Source organism: Colletotrichum godetiae, assembly GCF_030913485.1.
Source record: "Colletotrichum godetiae strain CBS 193.32 chromosome Unknown BDP55scaffold_42, whole genome shotgun sequence".
Taxonomy (NCBI): Eukaryota; Fungi; Ascomycota; class Sordariomycetes; order Glomerellales; family Glomerellaceae; genus Colletotrichum; species Colletotrichum godetiae.
Window position 1 is genome coordinate 166362 of NW_026851290.1, and position 25488 is coordinate 191849.

The 25488-nt window shown below is 53.3% G+C and overlaps 6 protein-coding genes across 6 annotated transcripts; 4 read left to right on the forward strand and 2 right to left on the reverse strand.

Annotated features, from left to right (window-relative positions):
* Nucleotides 1-7739: 7739 nt before the first annotated feature.
* BDP55DRAFT_559501 (S-adenosyl-L-methionine-dependent methyltransferase) lies at nucleotides 7740-10386 on the forward strand (the record flags this gene model as incomplete). Its single annotated transcript, XM_060569905.1, has 4 exons — nucleotides 7740-7783; nucleotides 8135-8366; nucleotides 8683-8769; nucleotides 9871-10386. 4 exons carry the CDS (start codon nucleotides 7740-7742, stop codon nucleotides 10384-10386), a joined length of 879 nt encoding a protein of 292 aa, XP_060425946.1.
* Nucleotides 10387-10515: 129 nt separating this feature from the next.
* Nucleotides 10516-11728, reverse strand: BDP55DRAFT_731835 (phosphoglycerate mutase; the record flags this gene model as incomplete). Its single annotated transcript, XM_060579869.1, has 4 exons — nucleotides 10516-10594; nucleotides 10665-10883; nucleotides 11104-11367; nucleotides 11550-11728. The coding sequence occupies 4 exons, from the start codon at nucleotides 11726-11728 to the stop codon at nucleotides 10516-10518; spliced, it is 741 nt and encodes a 246-aa protein (XP_060425947.1).
* A 2172-nt stretch (nucleotides 11729-13900) lies between these two features.
* On the forward strand, nucleotides 13901-14236 carry BDP55DRAFT_731836 (uncharacterized protein; the record flags this gene model as incomplete). Its single annotated transcript, XM_060579870.1, has 2 exons — nucleotides 13901-14014; nucleotides 14078-14236. The coding sequence occupies 2 exons, from the start codon at nucleotides 13901-13903 to the stop codon at nucleotides 14234-14236; spliced, it is 273 nt and encodes a 90-aa protein (XP_060425948.1).
* Nucleotides 14237-14679: 443 nt separating this feature from the next.
* Nucleotides 14680-16433, reverse strand: BDP55DRAFT_635368 (ubiquitin carboxyl-terminal hydrolase; the record flags this gene model as incomplete). Its single annotated transcript, XM_060572768.1, has 2 exons — nucleotides 14680-16364; nucleotides 16418-16433. 2 exons carry the CDS (start codon nucleotides 16431-16433, stop codon nucleotides 14680-14682), a joined length of 1701 nt encoding a protein of 566 aa, XP_060425949.1.
* A 769-nt stretch (nucleotides 16434-17202) lies between these two features.
* On the forward strand, nucleotides 17203-17969 carry BDP55DRAFT_731838 (ARP2/3 complex 20 kDa subunit; the record flags this gene model as incomplete). The annotated part of the gene is made up of 4 exons (XM_060579871.1): nucleotides 17203-17577; nucleotides 17682-17807; nucleotides 17861-17905; nucleotides 17961-17969. 4 exons carry the CDS (start codon nucleotides 17203-17205, stop codon nucleotides 17967-17969), a joined length of 555 nt encoding a protein of 184 aa, XP_060425950.1.
* A 1995-nt stretch (nucleotides 17970-19964) lies between these two features.
* On the forward strand, nucleotides 19965-22655 carry BDP55DRAFT_635370 (uncharacterized protein; the record flags this gene model as incomplete). Its single annotated transcript, XM_060572769.1, has 5 exons — nucleotides 19965-20267; nucleotides 20333-21421; nucleotides 21479-21895; nucleotides 21948-22334; nucleotides 22410-22655. 5 exons carry the CDS (start codon nucleotides 19965-19967, stop codon nucleotides 22653-22655), a joined length of 2442 nt encoding a protein of 813 aa, XP_060425951.1.
* Between the last annotated feature and the right edge of the window lie 2833 nt (nucleotides 22656-25488).

Consider the following 25488-nt stretch of genomic DNA (forward strand, 5'->3'; position numbering starts at 1 on the left):
GGGACAGCGCTCCCACCGCTTCTCCTGGTACGGATGTCATGGCTGGTCCAGATTCATCCACGGACGCAGACTTGGCCAGTGTCTGTCACGCCTGTACTCTCTACACTGTATCGCATCAACCTCCATCGGCCAACTCCACGCACTCGAACCTTATGATTTCCACAACATTTTCGGAAGCGTGAGGGGAAAAGCAATCCAAGAAAGAGCTGAACAGCAAATGCTTTGCTGACTTCCTTTGCCGGTAGCAAGCTGTGCTTCAAGGTCCAGGCGAAGCTTTATTACACAATTTCGCCGCATTAGTACAAACCCTCAAGGACTCGAGCCATTACCATAAACGGATCAGCACAGTGACATCGTTCATGTCACACAAACAACACCAACACTATTGAGCGGATTCAGAGTACCTGGACCTCAACAAGAAATCGATCAACCGCTCGGTACATTGCACACTGCTCCGCTCGAGTCTCTCAATCTTCTCTAAGAACGATACTTTCAACTCAAGCCACCTAATCCTACGTAGATATTCTACACAAGACGTAAAATAAGATTAGCCTCCTCCCTAGATCAGCATGCCCAGTAGTCAATTTTAACGGCGAAAACCCAAGGCTACATGGTGTTAGGTGCGTGCCGCCGGAATTCGCCAGCAACATTGACAGGCAAAGACAGAGAGCTCTATCTATACGCAGAGAGTAGAAACCAACTCACCTATCTCGAGCCTGTGGTCGCATTCAAACCTCAGAACAAGTACCATGCTAGGCTGTTTCTCTGAGATTTTCGGTTATATATCTTGCTTGCTTGTTGTGGTTGCAGCTCACCCATTCCGTATCTGAACCTCGAATTCTTACACGAAGTGCTTGAGCCTGATCCTAGCGCCAAGCATCCATTGCGCTCGTTCATCGCCCGACGATTACATGGGTGCTAGGGACGGGTTTATTGTCGCTCGTTCCGCGACTTTGCTCGGTCTCTTGGCGGGAATGAGGCCCAGCAGTGCAAGTCATCCGCCGCATTTCGAGAAAGACTTTTGAAATCTCAGCCGGCATGTTAGCAACGCTGAGTGTCTCTACTTAATCCGCAAGGAATGGCAGCATGGCAACTGGGCAACAGCTATGAAGGCGAAGGCGACATGGTGTTCCCTCAGGACGCCGCCATGTTTTACAATTAGCTTTTGCCACGCACTTGTATACAGAAGACATGGTAACGATGAGTGGTAGCCCGGGCCTGGCCGCCATGTCAGGATCGAGAGTTTTTGAATAGCTCGTTGCGGTAAGATCAGTCCGCGCCGTGGTGAAGGATCCCAAGTGGGACGAAAAGCACCATTTTGAAAGACGGGCCGAGCCTCGTGGAGCCGTATCGCCCAACTTACGGTGCCAGGGTAGATGATGGCAGCGCTCGAGGATAGCTTCCGCAGTCTGCACGCACTGAAATTCGCACGAAAGCGATAGTGTGGTAGGAGATGGTCCCATGTTGAGCCACCAGCCCGACTTGGTCGACGCTCCAGTACCAGACAAGTAAAGGGAGGCGTGCTGCTAGCTTGCCAGTCCGGTGCTCTCGACGGCCTGCTTCATTAGATTCAGACCAACCCATACGTCCTGCATGTCAGCCAGATGCACGCTTGCCGCCGGCTGGTCCGCGCTCACCGAATGAGTCTATCTATCTTTTCCCCGGGTCTGGCGTTTTGGCTACGCGGTTGGTTGGGCTGACAAGACGCCATGTTGATGGTGCGTACCTTGCCTAGGCCGGGGCCACCTTGAGGTATTGGGCGATAACGATTCGTACATATTTCGCAGTATGTACTCTGTCTCCGTCCGTTCAAAGTAAACTCAGACGAGGCCCCCATGAGGGTTTGTCACAGCCTGACTATAGCTAAGATAGGTACCTTGAAAATGACACGGCAAATCTTGCTCAGCAGGCCAACCCAACAGACCAACCAGGTCTATCAGGTAATCAACCAATCAATCGATGCGTTGACCTTGAAGGTCTCCGAGCTCAGGGTTGGCCCTTTTTTTTTCTTATTTTCTTACCCTGTCTATCTAGGCACCTACCTAGCTTCTGGTACCGGTACTTGACTGGCGAGAAGTAGCATCCAAGCGACTGGAACGCTATTAACAGGCTTTTGGTGGCGCTGGGGGTGTTCTCTGATTGTCGAAGGCCATTGGACAGATCAGGGGACATTGAGTTTAGGGACATCACGTGACGAAAAGCGTATGCATGCAGCCGTCGTTCCCGCGAGGTTCCCCATTTTTACATTCGATTCCCTCTCCACGGCCCGCCACGACAACCACCCTCCCATTCGCGCACTCCTTCTCAGAGACCTTGACCCGACCAAACCACGCAAACTTCAATTCACTTCACCTCCCACCCCTCTACTCTTACGGCGCACCCTCAACCATTTCGATACTCGTACCTCACACAACCCCCCCCCCCTTTCTCGTCACCTTAACTACGACCTTACCTACCCCTTCATTCCGTCCGAAAAGAAAACCTTGGACACACCCGCTTGGCCGATCGAGCCTTGCCACTTGATCTGGCATCTCGAACCTCCTTCGTTCAATCCAGTACATGGACACTTTTCATCCTGGTCCAATTGACATCCTTGACCTTGACAGCTTTCTTGAGTACCCGGTCCCTGCCCCAGCTTGTTCGGCTTGACTCTTGGGCACATTAACGGTGGCTAGCCGTGCAATAATGGGGGCCATTGTGACCACATTTTACCCCCTCCTTCTCTCCGTTTCTACCAGCGAATGCCGAGTCTTGGGCCCTTCACCGGGGGGGTCGGTGGCAAGTTACCGAGTTGGAGACCAAGGGTGGTATTGGAAGCAAGGGATTTCTGTCCCTGTGCTCTGTACGCCCCGAGATTAATCAGAGACATTCTCATCATGCGGTGAAAGCATATTAGACACTCATCATAGAGCCGGCGATGGACGCGGCGACGACGACGACGACGACGACGACGTGTCATTTATTTCTACCTCAGCATTCGATTGAATCTTGATGGCGCGTGGGGAACAATCCGATCAGCCCTTCTACCGAGACAAGCTGCCCGTTCTTAATCACTTCCAGTGGGGATGGGTGGCCGGGAATAATAGCACCAAGACCATGTAATGTACAGTTCTCGCTCTGCACCGGGAGACCCCAATGGGAGAAGAAGTGACTTGTTGACACAGTGCGCTTGAATATTTCTGCACATGCTACGACAATGCCGCAGCCTGCCAGCCGGGCAAACCTGGCAAAGCAGCCCGGATCGATTGAGCAGGGAAATTTGACCTAGTCGAGTCAAGCGGCAAGCCCATGGGTGGAGATTGCACAGCGCAATAGACTGAGGCTCCAATCGATGGATATCAGACGAAGAAAGAGGGCAAAACCATGGATAAGGGCTGGACGGCAGAATGCGGTGAAAGCTTCATGATCGAGACGCGTCGTCGAGAAATGAGCTCGAACAGGGCTGTTGCTAGCAATATTCCGCCTGCCAACCTACCACCATCGGAAGCTTTCCACAGCGACAGCCCTCGCCGGAGAGCTTCCCCCTAAGTGCGCCGCCAGGAAAACTAACCCAGTTAGCCGTGTTGGCGATTCGGGCAGCAGTACGTCAGACGTTCTCAGTAATACTAATCGATGGCCCAGGGCAAGTCTATGTGGGCTAGCAGGATGCCAGGAGCTACAACGTCCATGCCTATCACCGTGCAGATAGATGCATAGCTGCTGGTTCCGGGTGTGTGCCCAGCCACATCAACTGTCTCCCACGGGACCTTGGCCACATGCAGGCTGGACGGGCGGACAGTGGAGAGGAAGACACCCGCAGCAAGGACTAGGAGACAAGGCAGCCGAAAGACGAGACCATAGGCTAGGATCCATGCCGGATGGACGATTGACGGTTGCTCAACAGACTTCCCGCTGCGCATGTAGTCCGTCCCCAACCCTTCCTTGTATCGTCGTTCGGTACGTAGGCGAAGCAGACTGGGCCAGCTCCACGTCCAGCGGCGGCGATTGAGAACTACGTACGGTGCGGCACACCATGGCTGAGGTACAGAACGCGCCGCACTAAGGTCGTGCAAGCTGACCAGCCCGTCCGCGGGACGTGTAGTGTATCGAATGGACTGCAATCAGCTTCGGCCCACCAACGATCCGGATGAATACTTTCCTAGGTTTCCCTGGAGCATGACCTTTCCCTGGTTCTATGCCATACTGTCTCGTCAGAAAGACTGGTCGGCAAGAAGGCATGTATGAAAGCAGTCGAATCCCTCCAATGGTGGACTGATCATACTGATGGTAGGGCACTTATTCGAGAAACGTGGCAGCGTCTCAAGCACGCTACTACACAAGACTCACGTTGCCCACCGTGAGCGTGCTGAGTGAGCGGCGTACCTAGTACATGAATTAGTGGGGAGGGCTGTATGGGGTCCTCGAGCACGCAGGAAGGCAACGAGGATAGGCTGGCCCAGAGGAGCAGGCATGGGATGGATGGTTGGGGCAGGAAAGGCACGCTGCACCACAGCGGCAAAGCAGCGGTGAGCAGAATATCTGACCTGCTCGTCGTGGTTTTTGCACTGACCTATACTCCGTCCTGAGCGGCTCGAGTCCGTTCATCTCGTACTCGACCCGCCCGTTGTCATTAACCATCATGTCAATGTGTTGATGTTCAGCCGAGTATCGGATCGGAGAAGGAATAGCGAGTTTTCTCTTTCTTTCTTAGTCTTCTCGCTGACCTTCACTCTCGGGGGTAATTCCACTCGACTACGTGATGCAGCTCATGGACCCAGGCGACGATTCTGGCATGCGATACAACGGCTGTTGTTGGTGGACAAACGAGGCGGACATGACCTGTCAGATCTGACAGCTGTGTCGTCGCAAGCCACGCGGCGGCAGCGGCGGCGGCCGGTGGTACAATTGAACTCGGATACTATGGGAAGCAGACGGGAGCACGTATCTACCAACAATCCATACGGATACCGAGCACGACCGGGATGCACACATCATGGGCGGCTTCTTTCTAGGGGTCCCTGACTCTGACTCTTCAAGGTGTGCAATCCATCTCAGCAAGGCAGCCGAAACGGCAAAAAGCAAGCGCTCAACGAGGGGTCGTGAGGATTTCTTCTTTGGTCTGATTGTCTGACAGTCTGGCTGGAGTACCTGGGAGGGGTTGCTTCTTCGTCTTCTTTCTTTCCTTCTCAATTTGGGGTATTTTTTTCTACTCATCATTTCATCACCGCCTGGCTAACCATACCGGAAACCAGCTCTTCACCATCCACCATCTCACCTCGTCCGCCGTCTCCCCGCTTGCTCACCACCCATCGCCAAAGAAATCGACATGTCTCCCCCCCGGGCGCGCGTCCGTGGCTGCCGACACCTTGCAGCAAAGTTGCAGACCAACAAGAAAAGTATGCCCCATCCCATCTGCGGTAGCCGTCCATTGGCGACGCATCATGTACAGTACTTTGGTTCTTTTTGGCTCATCTAGGCTCTGGTCCCCCATCGGCGCCCAGCCCCCAGGCAGCCGGGCATACATGCCATCGACCACGTCGCCCACCCCTTCTTCGACTGGGACATTCACGACGGGCTCTGGGCTCCTAATCGCGCTCTTTCGGGCCAGCTGCATGACAGGTAGCACCCAAGGGGGTGGGCTCGAACCACTAAGACGGCCTCCGAAGATATTCGTGCGACCTTGAGACCTTTGGTGCTGCTGCATGGCCGCTTGGGCCCGTCACCGCCCGCATGGTGCTGCAGTCACAAGCTGCGGACCGATGCGGCCTGCAGCAGGATCGGCGTCGATCCGCTTGTTTTTTTACCACCAAGAAAACCTGTACACGGCACCTGTCTGTTCCTAACGCCCGGCGGTGGCCCCCGTCAGCCCCGGTCGGTCACACACCGTCAAGTCGAACCCGTCACGGTCACGCCCCGTGTTGTCCTCCCCCGGCATTTGTCTCTCGAGCTTCATTCAGAGTTCGTCTTTGCTTTTTCAATCCTTGTTCGGTGGCTGAATACCTTCTTCTTTTTTTTTTGCGCTGCCGTATCATGTACGGATATGTAATGTGGTATAGACGACTCGTTGGTGCAAGGGACTTACGGCCGGTTCTGGCCTGTCAACGCTGCTCTGTCTCTCCGTGTTGCTTGCAGTGCCGGTCATGTATGTACCTGTTTGGTATGACTCGACGGCGGCAGGTAACGCTGCCCGGGTTGCGAAGCGATGCATGTTGGTGTGTGTGTGTGCCCACGCGCCATGAACTCACGGAGTACGGAAGAGGCAAATGCTAGTCAAGTCAGGTCCTGCCGTCCAACCTGCCACGCTTGCAGTGGGTATTTCGGACGGGCATCCCATTCCATCCCCCCCTCTCTTTTCCTTGCCGGGTCCGCGGCTGTAACCTGATTTGGGCCCCGGGTGCGTCTTCGCATCCCGCCCGAGGTCGCTTCGGTGGGCTACGAAGGCGCGCCGCAAAAAGCGGCGGCCCTCCAGGGTTTCGGCCATGATCCATGGTGGATGCCAATGGGATGTGCCATGGCTTGCGAGCGCTGACTCCTGAGAGCCAGCCTTGGAAAAGGTAATAACGAGGCAGCCGCAGGTGCATGATGACGGGCTCCTTCATCCCTCCTCCACAAGGTAATGAATTCGTAAAGGTAGGGGGTTCTAATGTCAAGGTTCCACCAACCCAACCCCCTCCCCCCCCCGTCCGGTTCCCCGAGAGACCTGGGGCGCGGCGGCCGCGACCTTCTTGTCAGACGCGGTGCGAGGTAAGGTACCGTTCAACTTTGCTAGGAAGGCAGGGCCGGGTTCGGGGTGGGAAGGAGGAGGAGGGGGAAACGGGACAGATCTCCATTAGTTCGCCGTTCTTCCTTTTCCACACCTTCCCCCCTTCCGCCTTGGATTCAGGCACTATTACGACTGAACTCCTGCCACAACCGAACGGGGGAAGAGTCCACAATACTGAAGCTACCCCGAAATTCTCCACGCCCCCGTGCCATCCCAGCCTCACACGTATCTAGTCACGTGATGGATAGACTGCTGTTAAGCTGTTGAAGCGGGGGAAGGGGCAGACAGCTTACCTCACCTGCGGGGTTCAGCCTCAGGCGTCACTTTCCCTCGCTGCCCGCCCGTGCCAGGGCTCTCTCTACGAGAGTCTTTCTTTCTCGTAGCGGTCCGTGCCTCCACAATTATCCCATTCCCCCGCTCCGGTACTCTTTTTCGTGTGTGGTCCCCTCATCATTCCATTCGGGGACTACCTCCCGGAGCCTTTTGTGTGGACTGGAGACTTTGTTTTTTCCTCCCCATCGCCGAGTTTCTACATAGTAACGCTGGACCCCTTCCGGCCGGATCATTTCCGCGGACCTGAGCCAAACGTACACTACGAAGTGACCGAAAACTCTCCGTGCAAAAAGGAATAAAAGCAACGTCCCAATGGTTGCAGCATCCAGTGAACTAAAGGTAGATCACATTGAAGATCAAGAAACTCTGACATATCGGTCCTGTCTATTTTTGCAAGCAACTTTGTTGAAGCTGAGTAAGGCACTTGCAGACAGTAGCCCCCTGCTCCAGCGTACTTCTCTTTCTTCTTTCCTCCTCCAATCAAAAGACAGCAAACGCCAAAGAGGGGTTACAACGAAAAGAAAGACGAATTTCCGAACCGCCCCAAGATCTCGATAATCCTGGACATACCGAGTACACACCGAGACGTCAACTACGCTTGGATATCTGTTGGGGAAAACAACCGCCGACTGTCGCATTCCCCGAATATAGCCCGACGACAATCATGGCTGAGAATGATACTGCCAGCGCCAACAAGGCTTATTTCAAGTACGTACAACTTTCACATTTACACACCGTTTCCTACGTTGCCTATTGAAGGAAGGAAGAGCGCCATGACAGGATGAATGGCGAGTGACATTCAATGTTGTCCGCGTTCAACCGTCCCCGGGTTCCTGCAGATGTGCAGCGCGACAAACACACCCAAGCCTCTCGAGTCTCATCACCACTCTCAGATGTACTCACCTCAGCCCCTCTCCTTTTTTCGAGAATTACTCGATAAGACCGAAACCTCTTATTCAATGTGTCCCATCCTTCATAAACTGCATTTTTCTCATTTCAAGCAACGTAAAAAACATCGAGTGGACACGAAGTTGACTTACACGAATTTACCACGCGTAGTAAGCTAGCAGCCGAGTACGACGCGAAGTACGAAAAGACTATTCTGCAGCTTGAGAAGGAGATTCGCAAGCGCAAGGACTTTATCGGTGCCGATTGGGTCGTTGATGATGACGACGACGACGATGACGAGGACGAGGACAATGAGAGCGAGACTGCAGCGCAGGCGGCGGCGGCGAGTGGCCGGTCCGTGAGACTTCTTGATTACGCTTGTGGAACGGGTTTGATATCAAGGGTGAGTTCTTTTTTTTTTTTTTTTGTATCCCTTAGAAATCGAAGGATATTGATTCTTTCTCGTCTTCTATTGTTACTCACAACATGTTTGTGAGCGGAGCTTCACCCTCTCGAGTACTCTACGACTCACGAATCACCTCCTGTCCGTCACGCAAGTTTGTTTGCTCTTGTTTCAGCTGTCGTGCATTCCCTCTTGTGTCCACGTGTCCTTAGCCTTCTCCTTCTTCAAGTGTTTAGCATACTTGAAGTGCAGAAATGATGCCTGGGCTGTAGACTTATAGTTGGGCAACTTGCACTAACACCAAAAAACACAATAGGCCCTCGCGCAGTTCACAACGCATTGCGTCGGCATAGACATTTCGGAAAACATGGTGGCAGCGTACAACGCCCGGGCCGAGAACCAGGTACGTTGTTGACGTTGACGTTGAATGTTTGGTTCAAACAGGGCGAGAGAAGCCTCAAAATAGCTCTGTTTCCCCTTTCAACTGTCATTTCTACATACACACCACACCTTTTTCTTTTCCCGCTTACCCCCTACCTTTCTGCCCGCGACGTACAAGCCAGCATCCAAGTAGGAAAGTGACAAGAGAGCGAGGGGAGGGAGAGTTTCGAAGCAAAGGTGTGAACGCACACCAGACGCAAAAATAAAAAAGACCAGACCATGGGGCCAGCCGCTCCAGACTCGGCTCGACTCCAGACAAAAGAGACACAAGAAAGAAAAGAGACCGGATCGTTCGCCTCACACGGATACCTACCTGCTAACGGACTCGTTTCGGCAAAGAGCACAGACAATCTTCTGGGGAAGTGAGAAAAAAAAAAAAAAAAAGGCTGTCGTGGCTGTGTGTAGAGAAGGAGGGGGGGAAGGAAAGTCAGAAACCTCGTCTGAGCGTCGTCGTCCACGATGAATGACGGACGGGTCCGTCCTCGCACCTTTTCTCACACCTCATGTTGGTCTCATCTCAGCCCTGCTGACCTCTGAAGTCTGAACCCCGCCATGACATGACGTGGACAATCGCAAACCTTTGCACTCTCCTTTTGCGGTTTTCGATCCGACCCCGCCCCCCCTCTTGAGTCTTGAATCTTGGGCTCTGTCTCTCTCACCCTACCCACCCCTCCCCTGAATCTCACAAAATCGCATCTCATCCCATCTTTCCCTGCTTCGACAAAGTTGCCGTCTCGAGAGCAAACCCGCACTCTACCCCTCCCTACCTCTGAGTTGCTCGGCCGTGGACCGAACAAGCCTGTGCGGGCTCGGGTTGTGCGGGCAGCTCGGCGCACGGGGAAGATATTGCGTGATGACAAGCCCCTGCGCAAGTTGCCGCAAAAAAGTACACGAGACATGGAGACACGTACATGAAAAGAAAAGACGAAAAGGAAAAAAAAAAAAAAAAAAAAAAAAAGGCAAAAGAACAGAAGCGGAAAGACGCGGGAGTACTGCGAGAAGTGGAAAAGGCTTTTTCAGCTGACCTGATGACTGACATGACCACCTTCCTCGACCAAAACAGGGCCTCACCACCGACGAAATGCACGCCTATCAAGGCAACCTCACGGACCCGTCCGATCCATCCCCCGCGGCGTTCGCATCCGACGGCGGCAACGACGGCGGTCGCTTCCGCGACTTTGACGTCGCCGGCGTCGGTCTCGGGTTCCACCACTTTGAGGACCCGGATCTCTCGGCCCGCCGGCTGGTGGAGAGGTTGAGGCCGGGCGGGGTATTCATCATCCTCGATTTTCTGCCGCACGAGAAGATGGACCATGCGTTGCCTGCTGCGCATACCGTTATGCATCACGGGTTTTCGGAGGAGAGGATGAGGAGTATTTTTGAGCAGGCTGGTGCTGGTGGGGATTTTAGGATGGAGGAGCTTGGGAGTGGTGTTGTTTTTGGGGGGCACGGGCATGGGCATGGACATGATCATGGACATGGACATAGCCATCGGGAGGGAAAGGAACATGATCACGGCCATGGTTCGGGGCAGGGGATGAAGAGGCGGGTGTTCCTGGCGCGGGGGACCAAGGTTTAGATATCGATAGGCTCAAAATGTCATGAATCTAACTTAGCTTCGTACGCTGGCTTGAACCTGTCTATCTGCAGACGAGCGGAGCTCACTCGTAAATGTCATGCGTTGAGTCTGCCGAGACGACCGTGCCCACTACTCCTTATCAACGATATCAACAGCAAAAGCACCTCCAAGCAAGATAGCAGGCTCATCAACGCTGTGATGCTCGTAACTAAAGTAGTATCCCAGAATCAGTCCTGGCTCGTCGCCACATAGTACGCACCCCTTGGTCGAAAACTCACCTAAGAGTACCGACACCACCGGCCTCGAGCAGAAACGTTGGCCCGTCCTGCAGCGTCTTGCCGGCCCAGCGCATGGCAAAGGCACGGAGGATGTGGCCGTGAGCAACGACGAGGACATCCCCGTTGGGCGCGGCCTTATTGCCGATCACAGGGCTGTGCCACCTGTCGCGGATGTCCTTGATCAGGCGGTCCAGACGTTCTGTCACGTCTTGGGGACTCCTAAGGGGGTTATTAGCAAGGCAGTATTAGTCGTCAAATTCCCGCTGGCCAGATGGCGAGACTTAACAACACGTCAATCATATATAAATGTCTCCTCGAAGCGTCATTGACGAGTCTGAGCACGTAGATGGCTAGATCGCCGCCGACGCTGTCCTGGAAAACATGACGACCTGACGTGCGTACAGGGGAAAAGAACATCTTGGCTTAGGAATAGACTTACTCGCCGCCTGGGCAGCCATCGCGCCAAATGTCCCAGTTCTCAGAAAGGCCCTGCTCCTTGCGGATGCGACGGATCTCCGGTGACGTGATACCCTCGTAGTCACCGTAGTCCCATTCTCGAATATCCTCAGTGACCTCGACGCAGGCGTTACAGTGCGGGCCGTTGCCCTCGATCTCTCCGTGCTCCTTCCAGGGCAGATTGTCGTTGATGCCGAGGTTCAAAAGCTCAAAGGTGCGCTGGGCACGTTTGCGAGGGGAGACGTAGCTGACCTTACTTCAGTAGGAGCTCAGGGTGGAAGTATGACGTTGGAATTGGTTATAAGTGCCAAGTGACTTCACTTGAAGGAGCTAGACCGCAAAACATGTGGTGGAGAGCAAGTCTGGACCCCTGAGACGGAAGAAGTAGGTTGTGCTCCTCATCCGGTTTGATAATTACACGTAACTCACATGTGAGAAATTCGCTTGGGCACAATGAGGCGATCACTTCCCACCAGAGCGCGGCCGGTGGCTCGTACACGCTTCTCGCCGTTGGCCGTGAGCGGGACATCGGTACTGCCGGTATGCCGGCCGTCGAGAGACCACTCCGTCTCGCCGTGACGGATGACAAATGCGCGGGGAGTCGTCATGGCGGCGGATGCAGTTAAATCGTCTCGCAAAGCCGATTTGACAGCGGATGTAACCTCGGAATGGTGGTGTGTGGGAAATGTTATGCGATCTCTACCGATGTCTAAGTGTTCTTCGGGGTCTAGTGAAGGGAGGCGCAGGGACGCCCCGAGTCAGCTTTTGGTCCTGTCACACAGCAGCAGCGAGGTCTTGACGTGTGTATGTGTGCTTGTGACGTTTAACGCATGAAAAGGGGCCCGGATTCTGATGTGGAATGGCGGGTTGTGAAAATGAGAGGAAGTTGAGGCGGATGGGCTTGACGTGACTTTTCTGCCTTTTGCCGAATTTGGCTTTCCAGCCGTCCCGCTCTTCCCGTCTTTGCACTCCATCTCAGCTCTGCGCATATCCTTTAGAGATCTTGTGGAAGCATAGGTAGCGCTGGCCATGACACAGCTCATCGATGGTTCGTTTCCTGCAAGTGCCAACTTTGGCCGACGAATCCACGGTCCAGGCCAAGATCCAACGACATCTGCCAATTCGAGCCAAGGTTATGCGGGGGCAGCAGTGCTGAGTCTCTTCTCAATATTCTTTCCAATGTCGTGTGTCCGATGTTTCTTCTGATCTCCCTGACGATGACAAGCAAGAAGACAAGCCTTTTATTCCCCTCTTACTAGCCCCTGTATCGCATCTTCTCCTGACCCCAGCGTAGGCCATCGAAACGGTAGCAGTCCGTCGCTTCTCGCGTGCACTTGCCGCAGGCTGCGTCCCATCTACTCCTCCGTCATCTGGCTTTGTGACATCTGTCTGGTTTTATGCGGTCCAGGATAGGTCAGGACGGGGATGGGAAGGGAATGTGAGAAGGCTTTTGGGCTTGTAGCAGAGGAAGATCCTCAGTTATGGTGCGCCGTGGAAAAGGTTTCAGCAAGGGCTGTAACGAGCAGGGGTTCGTACCAGAACCCCACCCGGGCAAGAACTACCTGGTCGTGATCACTGCTCGAAAGTGAATGTTGCGGCGACTTTCCGTTGCTTGACGGGGAGAGAATAGGCGAGAAAGAGCCAGGGGTTTAAGAAAGAATTGTGGCGAATGTGAGATCAGAAGACTCAAGGAAAGGAGGATGGACGCTGCTTTGCAGTAGGGGTGATTGGTGAGGGGAAGGAGAAGAGGAGGGAGAATAGAAATGCTCTCACGAAGTTTGTTTCAACGCACCAGTAGAAGTGGGAATGAATAAGCCCGTTTGAGGATGCCCTGGGCAGTGGAAAAAAGGCAGTTGGGGTCCTGGTGGTTCTTACAAGACGTCTCTTATCTTTCAATCCTTCTTGCTCGCTCCGGGGTTTGTAATGGCGCAATCGACAAAAAGGTCAATGTCTCCCGCACACTTTGGTCGTTTAACTGCCTTTTTGGTCATTTTGTAACTTCCTCCTCATTCAAAAGGCGTAACGGGTTGCACGAACTCGCCTCTTATGAGTCTTTTTCTTTCCCTCCTACCCGCAACTTGATTGAAATTATCCACAACATCAGTAATGACCCGAAGCGACGACGTCACGCCAACCCCGGCTCTGACAGGACGATTACTAAGAGCGCTGGGGCTCCCTTCGTCTCCTCTTCTTCCTCGGCGCCAACGTCTGCAGCGGGGCCTCCTCCGCCACGGCGTTTCCACTCCTGGCTGGACTACTGCCACCGAAACTACCGACATAACCGGCACCGACACAACCGACGCGAACGCGCTGGAGCTCACAGCTTGGCCGTATTCTGCTGCGCCCGCCCCCGCTACAGACCCCTCAACGCCGACACCAACCTCAACAACCGATTCTTGTTCTCCTTATTGCGATTGCGAATACAATCCCTTCGAAGCAAAGACCCGGCGACGACATTCTCCATCAACGCCGCTCGAGAGACCCCAGGGCCATAGGCGAGCCAATTCTCTCGATTCTACGACCACCGACTCTTCGATTGAATCTGCCTCTTCATCCTTCTCGTCGGTCTCTGCGCGCTCCCGTTGGAACCCCTTCTCTCCCGCGACCGACGAACTGACCACCTCAAACCGACGGTCAAACGGTGTGGACGATAAGAGGAGTAAAAAATCGAGAGAAGTCTGGAGAGAGTACTGGTGAAGCACCTTTGCAAATCTAGCAGAAGGAACCAATATTTCGAAGCTGAAGAGGGGGAAAGTGTCAAAAGCAAAGACCGTGGAAACATGAGCGGCTTCACAAAATTTCGTGCTGGCCTCACAGCCGCTGGTTGCGCCGCCATCATCTTCACAGGTGCCACTTATGGCGCAGGCTTGAAGACACAAAAGGAATGGAAAGAGGTAAAGGCACATTTACAAGACGTCAACTTGCATCATCAAAACTAACGGATTCTTCCTCTTCAGGACCGACAAAGCTTCTGGGAGTCTCCTCATGACGAGCAGATCTCCCTCCTGCAGGGCCAGCGTGGCCGGCTAGTCACGGAGCGCCGGAAATGGGAAAGAAAGCTCGAGTTCCTGGATGAGAGGATAAAAGAAGGAGAGGTGAAGAAGCCAGAAAGTTGACAACAGACGCCGTACAAAGTTTGACGTGGGGACGTTCTATCATGGCCAACAAGACCTCGGCATCAAGTAGTAAGCACACCCAAGCAGGATAAAGGGTGCTGTTTCAACAAGATCTGTGTAGTTCGAGGCAGAAGATCACGATCAGCGGCAACGCAAAAGCGACCAGCCCACGCGTAGGGCCTCGATAGGCACCATGGGTAATTCTGTATAATCAGGTCAAGAGAAGACCATTCACAAGCTTTACATAAAGATAAGGAATAATTGTAGCGATCACCACTTTTGGGTAATGAAGAACATCCATTACATTCGTCAACCCGTCTATCTATGTCCTAAAGTGCTTTATCCCTTTGTGACCGGCTCGTTTTGCATGCCTCCCATAACCTCGTTATCGCTCGAAAACGCCAAGTCGATGCCCCTCAAGAGCTCTGAGCAGCTAAATTTTCCTACTCGGTCTTGCCTTCATTATCAATTGTCGGAAGAGGGATGGCCCGGTAGAGGCAGATGAGAGCAGAGTGCGACTCGCCACCACCCGCCAAGGCATCGATCTTGTCAGGGGTCACCTCCGACACCTTGTCGTCGTTGAACCACCACCAGTTGCCGTCCTCCTCGCCCTTCTTACCGGTCTTGGGGTCGACAGGGGCAGTCTTCTTGACATACGCAGTGTAGTGACCGCTATCGGCACTTGCTCCCTGGTGAGTGACGACGCCACGCAGCTCGTAGATTCCGGACTGGTTGGCACCTTCGTCCTTGGCCAGATCCTGGTTGACTAGAGCATAGAGCTCCTTCTTCGCAGCAGTAAGAGCCGCATCTTTCTCGGCTTCGACCTCGGCGTCGGTCTTGAAAGTCTCAGTCATTTCTGTGTCGCCATCAGAAGTGGTGGCCACAGGCTTTCCAGCTCTCTCGGCCTTCTTGTCATTGGCCTTCTCCAGAGCTGTCTTGCCCTCGGGGCCTCCAGAAGCTCCAGCAACATCGCCTCTGTCGACGGGGTTGATCTTGCGTCTCTTGCGGGCCCTTTCAATATCCTCTTCGTCCTTGCGAATCTCGCGAACCTTGTCGCGCACAGGAATAAGAGCCTTCTTCAGCTCATCGGTGCAGAACTCAACCACGTCAAGTTCGTGGGGGAAAGTGACCTTGCGCATGATCTTGGCCTTCTTCTGCACCTCCCGCTTCCAGAAGAATCGTACAAAGTGGACCGTAAGATACTTGGGAAGCCGTGAGATCTGCGACTTCTTTGTGTAAGTCGTGTCTCTATCCAGAACCGAAGACTTCTTCTCCAACTTCTCGGTCAAAGCAGCCAAGATACCGTCGCGAAGGTGGTTGATAGTAGCATCAATATGGCAGTTGAGCTTGAGGAAAGATTCGCTTGACTTGACAGCCTCCTCTCCACCATCTCTGGCAGCCTGTTCATCGGCCTCCAGAGTTGACTGAAGCTCTCCAGCCATGTAGCTGTCGATGAAAGAAGAACCCTCAGACTCGGAGAGCTTCTGCTTTAATTGGGAAATGATCTGGGACCAGGCTTCCTCGGCGTCCTGCTGGGCGTAACCGGCTCCAGTCTTGGACTTCTCGGCGAACTGGGGGTACACCATGCGAAGTGTACTCAGGAAAGTCAGCGGGGGAATGGCACCCTGTGTTTCCGACATGTTCTTGTAGAGATCGGTAAGCTGAGTGGCAATGTCGGTCGAAGTCAGACCAAAGCTGCTGCCAGCACCACCGCTACCCGACTTGTGCGTGGTCAAGGCTGTCTGGAGTTCGGGGATCGATCGGAGGGTCTGGAGGGTCGAGTTAAGGTAGCAGGTGTTGCCAAGGTTGGTGAGGCCGGCAGGAGTGGCCCCTTCCTGCTGGGCTGCTTCGGCTTCGGTCATGTCCTCGACAAACTTGACGGCTTCCTTGGGTCGAGCGAGATCTGCGTTCTCTCCAGACGGCTTGCCCATCATCATCAGCGTGGCGCCGGCCTTGAGGCCGAACTTGGCCATGTCATCGTCATCCTTGACTTGCTTGCCCTTGACGAGAATCTTCTGTCGCTCAGGTTCAACGCCAGTCAGACTGTAGAGCTGGTACTTGAAGGTTTCGCCATTGGAGGAGGTATCGATCTCGACTTGGTACTTGGTGCCTTGGTGGCTAACGGTGACTGTGTGACAAGTCAGACAACAGTAGACGCATTATTTGGGTAATGCTACTTACCGGGTATTGACGCCATCGTTGTTTTTGTGATTCAGTTCGGCCTTACTGCAGAGTTTGGGAGTAGCTTTTGCAGTGTGTTGGGAATAAAACCTCGTTGCGAAACGGGCTGCTGAAGGACGAGTTGGTTGAAGGCACCAGGTGGGTTGCGTCAGTACCTACCAAGCATGGAACCTTGAGGTGGGCGGGCAGTAAGGGAGGCAAGGTTGTACAAAGGACCACACGGCAACGTAGCGGGGAAGCGGTGTACCTGCAGGGTCCGTTTCAGCTGCCGATTCGCTTTTGGCAATATGCCCTTGGTCCTAACACTTCCGCATGCATTCGAAAGTCTTCCAGCATCTTCGGGGGCAAGGAGTCTCGAGAGAAACCAGTCAAGCTTATGGAATTTATATCCTGCATTTCAATGCTAAGCAATTGAATAGTCACCCACTGCTACAGTCTATCGTGGACCATATGTGAAGCTTGCCTACCTACCTTAGTCCGCTGAGATGAGATTCCAAACGTTTAAGTGTATATACCGTAATATTCATGTAAAGGGCACAGGCGGGGGATCGCCACTAAGAAAGGAGCTCGATGATCACGTGAGATAGCTTCCGGCTGAATCAGCGAAGTGCGGTGACAGCTACGCATGATGTGGAGCTAAGGTACGGCGGTGCTACCAGCCCCACTACGAAACGTCAGGCTTCCGGCTGAGCCAACCTCACGAGCCCCGCGGTCAACATCCAACTCCAACCTCTCAGCATCACCAAAGGTTGGACGCGGTCACGTCTCTCCATCATGGTTAGTGGATGCTTGCGATTGGAGGACCTGCGTCTTTGCTAACAGTTGTGGTACAGTCTCAATCACTGCGACCCTATCTCCAGGCCGTCCGGAGCAGTCTGACGTCCGCCCTGACGCTCTCCAACTTCGCTTCCCAAACCGCCGAACGTCACAATGTCCCCGAGATCGAGGCTCAAACATCGCCTGAAGTCCTCCTGACGCCCCTCACGATTGCCCGAAACGAAAACGAGCGAGTTCTGATCGAGCCGAGTATCAATTCCGTGCGGATATCCATCAAGATCAAGCAGGCCGACGAAATCGAGCACATCCTCGTCCACAAGTTCACTCGTTTCCTGACGCAGAGAGCCGAGTCGTTTTTCATATTGAGAAGGAAGCCAATCAAGGTATGAGACACAGCACGAAAGTACTTGGCGTAGCTCCTGGGAGCTGCAATGCCACGTGGCTTATCACATCCATATCAACCTGTCACGCTGACTTACTATACTAGGGATACGACATTTCATTCTTGATTACGAACTTTCATACCGAGGAGATGCTGAAGCACAAGCTAGTTGACTTTATTATTCAATTCATGGAGGAGGTTGACAAGGAGATTTCGGAAATGAAGCTCTTCGTACGTTTCTTCACTCCTGATGCTTCTGCCGTGCAGTTTCTGACAATATACAGTTGAACGCGAGGGCCAGATTCGTTGCTGAATCTTTCCTGACTCCCGTAAGTCATAGTCGCAACTACAGCGCCAAGCGGACACAACTGATGACCCCCTTAGTTCGATTAAAATACCCTACAACACGCGTCTCACACGCTAAGAGCTCATATTCAAATATCTCACGGCCAGAATCGTGTGATTTGAACGAGGACCTCGGCCACGTAGAAGTCATGGACCGGAATCATGAGTTGCAGTTGGATGTTGGCTCGAGCGCTCCCGGAATACCGGGATCCACTATGGTTCCAACCTTGATATTGGTCCGCAAATCCGGGGCCGAGTGGGCACGACGACATGGAGCCTCCATTTTGATAAACAATTACCGTTATGAACACAACTGTCTCCCGATCACATTTTGTATGTCAGTGCTGCGTGTTCTGATATAACTCCTTGCTTCACTCATGGAATCGTTGTAGAAAGTCAGAAGCCCGTGTGGGTATTGCGAGACTTAGTATCACATGGTCGGAAACGACTATGTCGACCTCATTCTGGAGCGAGGAACAGCTGGTAATTGAGCTTTAATCCTAGATGCATTCTGGCCGTCATAAAGACGACGACGCTACACAATTTCATCGAGTCGCCCCGACGATAGTCTGCTCAACGTTACCGCCCCCGTGTCATTGAGGCTATGCTGGTTGTTGAGTATAGATGGAATCGGCTTTTTCTGAGAAGCGTAAGACGCCTGATACCAATTTCATTCAACAAGCGTCTTTGCGCCTTGAGGCAACCCAATCTTGTCACTGTCGTCGTCCTGACCTGGCATGCAACCACGACCTAATACTCAACCCCACCCCACCAGGCCACGATGGAATACACCACCACCCATCCTGCTGCCGCCTCGGCGTCCCTCTATGCCATAAATCAGAAGCCACTTTTTCCTTCACATCTTCCTCTCTCCACCCACTTCCTTCCACTTCTCCTACCCATATCACAACCTCAATCAGCAAATCCCTTCCCCATCATCACGACGAACAATCTGGGTCTCAAGTGCAATCCTGTACTCAAGACTCTGATTCCACAGTCTACAGGGTCTGCTGATTCTATCGACCTTTACTCATCGACAACACAAACCGAAAATACGCTCAGTTCTCAGCTCGACCTTGTTTGGGCTACCTGCCTCACACGATACTCGTTCAGCCTCTGGTGAGCCTCCTTTTATTTTACTTCTCACCCTTCTTCTCGTCGCAGGTTCTCTTTCTGGAAGCAACGATTTGGCAGCAGAGAGCTCTTTTCACCTTGTTTTGGTTTTTTATTGTCCCACCACCCCCCCTTCCTCCCTCCTTTCGTCCCTTCAGGCTTTGCTCGACGGCGAGGTCGTGTTTTTTTTTTTTACCCCCAAGCCTCTGGCTCTTATCCCTTTCACCTTTCCACATCTTCCTTTCCAACAACTTTCCATCAACAGATACCCAAAAGTCACTGTACGGTGATTTCCAACTGCTTTCTTGGGCCAGTCTACCTTTCCAGCAGTAAGAGTAAGTTGTCTCCTTCTCTACTCATCTAGCGCATTCCATCATCCATGAAATTTTCACCGCATTGCTTCTTGGCAATGATATTTCTTCCGGTCTCTTTCGCCTGCTCCTGAGTTATCGATTGATCCCAGAGAAGCGACGAAGGCTTTCTCGGACGAAAGCTATTGCGCTATCGGGTCGATCCTTGAGACGTCGCTTTCATCGACTACAATGGAGAGTCACTCGCCTTACTTCCGCCGATTTCCATCAGCTTATCACATCTGCTAGATTTTCTCCTGCGTTCATCACCTTACGTTTAGCATCTAATCTCCTTCACCTTGTGCGCTCCCGCCTTCATTCTCTGCTTCCACCTTCTCAAGTCGCTTGCTCCCGCCTTGTCTTTCGTCCCCAGATCACACTCGCCTATTTTCATACTTTTGCCTGGCTTGATTCTCAAGCTTCTTCATATTTGTGGCTCACTCAATCACTAATCGCATACTTCCAGAGCACTTACTGTCATCACGTACATTCACCACATCTACTGCCACCAGTATCCCTTATCGACATCATTCTTGTTCTCCTTGTTCTCAACAAGGATTACGCCTGAGTGTTGCACATCATGGTATACTCTCAGGCACCTGGTATGAAGGGCAAGATGGGACAATCGCAGATGCAGCGGCGCGCGCAAAATAGTGTCCTTCAGTTTACATACAAGCCTCGCGCCTTGCCGGAGACTGTCATGGAGACGGAGACTGCTATTGACAATGGCGAGCACGACAGTGAGCCCGGCGGGGCCTGCCTGGACGCTGATCCTTTCGGTCGTAGCCAGCAGAGCCAGCATTACATCTTGGCCGGCTCCAGCCTCAACCCTTCGTCCTCGCCTTGGGTTCCCAACTCTCAGGTCCAACAGACCACTAGCAAGGTATATATACATAACATCTCGAAATTCTCTGATCAGCAAGATTCCGATCTAACACTCGCCTCAAGATTGATCAGTCTGAGATCGCTGAGCTTAACGGTACGCGTCAGTATCTTGGCACCAACGGCAAGACCGAGGGCCATTTGTCGATCCCCGCCCAGAACTTTGGATCTGGCTCGAACGGTGCAGCTTCCTCCTTGGATGGACCAGTCGAAACTGGCTATCGTCTTACACGCCCGAAGATGCCCAGCCAGGCGAACCACGGGCAGCTCACTGGCAGCTCCTCCATGGGCAACTTGGGCATCCAGACCCCTGTCCGCCAGAACAACGTTGGCTTGCTTCACAACCAGGGCGGCAAGGAAGTCAGTGATCTGACTGCTGATGATGATCATGATTTTGAAACCAGTCCCGGCAGCGATACCCCGAAGGCTAAGGGTGTCGGTAACATTGGTCTCATGACGGAGCCACGCAACTTCGCTCCACGCACGATGAGCCACCTTGGAGCGCCTCCCAAGTTCAACTTGATCAAGGTGCACAATGGTGTCAATACTCCTGCTTCGGGCACTCAGGACCCCTTCGTGTCTTCAGCTTCACACGTTGGCGCTGCTCAGCCGCCTATGTTTGGCTCGCAGATCGATACCACCCACTTGCTCGCGACTGGCCAGATCCCTTTCCCTGCAGCTACAGGAGACACTTTGCACTTCGACAATCTTCCTCGCGACGATGCTGAGCCGCCCGTCCCGAACAATACCACCGGTCAGGTTCACCAGCCCAACTCGAACAACGGAGGACATGCTGCCAACGTCCAGAACATGCCTGCTCCTGCCCAGCAGGCGGGATTGTCCCAACCGCAGCTTCACGCTATGCCTCTTGCTGGCAACAGTTCGGCAATCGTTCCGTATCATGTTCCTTACCAGGCCCCCTACCAGGGTACTTTTCAGGGTGGCTACCAGCTTGAGGAAGTTATTGCGACTTATGGCGATACGGTGCCTGACTACATCCGGGCTCAGCGATCGACGCAGCTGAACCGTCTCACCGGTGGTCCCACTGGTCGACCTACCGCGAATGAGGCCTTGCACCAAGTGAACTTTCCGTTCGTTGAGTCTCCCCCCCGCGCTTCTCACTTCGTGGTTCGCGGCGTCATCAAGATTGGAAATGTTTGTTCACCCCAAGGCCTTTCGTCGTCATTGTCATAGACACTAACACGTTACCAGATTCCTTTCGTCACCAACCGCTCCGAGATCATTGCTATCCTGGGTCGGAACTCCCGTATGCTCAATGACACGGATGAGCCTGTTCACATCATCATGGAGCGTGTCACTGGCAAGACCACTGACGCTTACGTCGAGTTCGACACCCTTGAGGATGCCTCCAAGGCCGTCGAGAAGCATCATCAGAACCTCGACCGTGGTAGAGTCACCCGCATCGGCCAGCGCCCTGTCGAGATTGAACTTTCTAGTCAGGCCGCTCTCATGAAGGACCTGTTCCCCAACGCCAGGGGTGTATTCTGGGCTGGTCTTCACCCCCACATCCTCCCCAACAACGACGAGGAGCCTTGGGACAACTTCAAGGGTTTCGTGTCTAACGAGGAGATGACTATGCTCGTCAAGCATGTCGAGGTTCCCCACCGCGTAAGTCCCCTCAGTTCGTGTGCTTATGGGCCTGTGGCTAACTATCCTACAGTCTCCCTTCTCGAAGGAGTGCCCTCAGCGTCCTTTCGAGTGCCTCATTAGCACCCTGACCAAGTTCCCTTGGCAGATGAAGAACCACGTCACTATTCAGCAGCGTCATGCCATGTACAAGGCTACGTGCGATCTTCTTCGCATCCTCGTGGGCAACATCCGCGACAAGCGTGACGAGGTCAACCTTACTCACCGTCTAGTCAAGCGAGTCGTCGCCGCGGCGATGCGCTGCGAGGGCTTCTCGATTACCCAGAAGGACGACATTGCCTTCATTGTCGACATGAGCGAGATGGAGCAGCGCTCCTTTGGTCAGCCGCGCTTTGCCGAGAGCTGGCGCCACCTCTACGTGCTGGTCCCCAAGAATGGCATTCCCCTGGATGTCATCGAGGTAAGTCATACGGTCTTTCCTCTGGATTCATGGTTCGGGAATGAAGAGTTTGAGCTAACCCGTCGTCTTTGGCAGTGGTACCTTGCCGTTATCCGCGAGGAGACTACTCGCAACCTAGAGATGCAGTCGTTCCAGGAGAAGTGCCAGACGTGCAATATCGGCGATGCCACCGACGGCTACTTTGGCTTCTTCTGGCGCGAGCTGAACCTTCGTGTCGGACCTGACTTCGACCGCATGACTCTTGCAACTCTTGCCATGCACGAGTACCAGACGCTTGAGGCGATCATCCGCCGCGCCCTGACTCCCACTCTTGGTCACTAATGTCGAGTACAACAGACCTGGGAAACAAGACGAGGCGAAAATGGGGTGCCGAGATGGCTTCGACGAATGAAGTTTGCACACTGCTTCGGGTTTCTCCTTTTAGCTCTGCTTATCTGCACTTTTGCTCTTACGGAAGGCACTTGGCTTGGCGGTTGGGCCTAGGTTTTCTCATGGTTTTGCATTCTGCTGATGTTTCTTTGGCTTCCTATCCTTTGGGGGTTTGGGCGAGTCAAGGACAGGATGGAGGACTCGGAAATCAGGATGGAGTCCTTTGGTTTGTCGCACGCTGACATCTGGAAACTATGGATGTTTCTGGGTTTCTTTCACAGATGGAGGATAGGCTTTTGAGATTACCTTACTGAGATAGCGGGTTCGAGTGGTTGAAATTCTCTATACCCGATCAATAAGACCTCTAGAGCAGTTCTCTACAAACTTCTGGTACCCGGCCGTTGGGCCCCCCTTTCCTTCCTTTGTTCTTGACGGTTTGAAATATTCCCGTCAACCCGTCGTTGGGGGGACAACGTCAGGTAGGCTGGCGTAAGTTTCGCGTGGCGTGTAGACGGCGTGATGGCGTCGAAAGGGCTGACTGGGTGATGGCAAACGTCCCCATTCGTGCAGTTGAGGTTGAAGTTGGCGAGTGGAGTGTCTTATGTCAGCCGGCACCAGACGGGGGACTCTTGGCTGATAGACCAGTCAGAATGCCGCAAAGGGGGGGGGGGGGTGGAGAAGAGTGCACTTAGAGCTGCAGGTACCGCCTAAACCTGGAGCGGCATCGCCCGGCATCGTGCGGCAGCTGGTCCATCTGTCCTGCACGCAGCAGGCGCAACCTGCCCAGGGAGCTCGATAGGGCGACCCTCAGTGGGCATCTGATGGCCTTGCTAAGGTGCCTTAGGCGCTCTACCGACCCGCTACAGTGGTCTTTCTCTAGTAGATTTGTTGACGGGAAAGCACCTACCTCAGGCACGGGCCAACGGAGCGGGGCCCTTTTACCCTTCGTGCCTTCCTCCTCAATCGTAGGTTTTGGTCTTAGACGGTACCGGAGCGTCGCTTGGGAGATCACCGGGCTCGGAGGTGATGGTAATAACTTCCAGTGGTATTCGTACTTATTTTGGCCCGACGCTTGCACTAACCTGGACGACCGACTCAATGGTCTGCGGCAGGGACAAGAAGGACAAAAAAGCCCCTGAAACATTTGACGGCGCGGACGGACGACTGGCTAGCGGCATTCGGCGGCGGCTGATTATGGCGGGGCACATTGGCACTGCATGGCCCGGAGGTTGGAAGATCGGAGGTACTTGGGGCCCTGGGAGTGGAAAGGGTTTGATGAGATATCCGTTTTGATGGAGAGGCGTCCATCACTCGTGCAGCGTGCTGCCTTCACTTCGTCGTGTGGTCCAAGTCTTCGTATCGTGCTCCCTCTGCCTACCTAATACAGCATATTGAAGCACCACAGACTTTGAGGTCACATCGGTCCATCGATCAGTGATGAGGTCGAGTGACTCGAGTAGTGGAAACTCGCGGCGTGGTACATAGTAGGGATGGCTTGTCAAGGCAGTGGTCCTTGCTCAATTTACAAGTTCCCGCCAGGGAAAATCGGTATCATATATTAAATTCAACAACAACAAGTGCCTTCCTTGGTTCATGAAGCTTCGTTGGATGGAGCAAGAACAAAAACAAAAAAGGAAGAAACAACTAGGGACAAGGAAGTTGAGGACAAGGAGTTTACATGTCAGGACTGTGACCCCATCCAAGCTCCGTCGAAACAGAAGGCGCAAATCACCTGCGAAAAAGGGGGTCCTCTCCACTCCACTCTCCCGTCTGCACAGGCCAGGACTGCAGCCCAGCCCAGCTGAGATTGTTTTTTTGAATTGGATGTGAGAGTACGAAGAGTGAGTGGCAGTGGCGGCGGCGGCATCATTGTCATCAAAAAGACATGACCCAACTGGATGGGTTGATACCTCGAGTTTCCCCGGAAGCAACGCACAGGGCACTTGAGACGGTTGAAAGGCAACGGCCTGGCGTAGAAGTATGAGGTGGCAGGTACCTTACTTTTAGGTACTTGGGCTGAAGTTGTAAGAATAGGTAAGGTAGGTACGGAAAACTCAAGGTAAGGTACCTTATACCTTACTTTACCTTACCTTAGATGGTGATGGGAGTAAGGATGGGAGTGACCCCCCTTGGTCCTTGGAACATGAAGTGGACAGGGTGATTTTGGGTTCCATTGCTCTTTCCCGTTGCCGTTGCTGCCACAACTTGACGTTGCCGCTTCTTGTGTGGTGTGTGTGGTCTGTTTGTTGCTGCCACTTTCCGTCTCCCATCAGATTCAATTACTTTTAGTACCCGAGCGCACCTCGTACCTGCCAGTTGCAATTCCTACGTACCTTCCCTTTCATACTGCCATCCTCTCGCTCATCGTACCTACCTTATCTTACCGCCTGGCCTGCCTGCCTGCCTGCCTGCCTGCCAACCTTACCTCGTTACCCAACAACACGCTCACTTTCAAAGGGAAAAATAATAATAATAGTCACCCCAACAGACCGGGACAGATAGTACACACGCGCACACACGCACGCTACCTTACCTACTTTACACACACTCTCGTACACACCTGAGGCAACTTGACGCGACTTTGCAGCAAGAGGGGCTGGGGCAGAAAAACCGACCTGAACTTTTTTTTTCCTATCATCTTATTTTTCCGAACGAAAAGACGCCAGCCAGGAGCTGTCACTCTCGGAAATTTCACCCTTCACTTCCCACACTCATTCCTTGACACCCTCTCAGTTTCACTTTCACTCTCAGACTCATCTCACTCACGGATTTTCCTGATCCCATC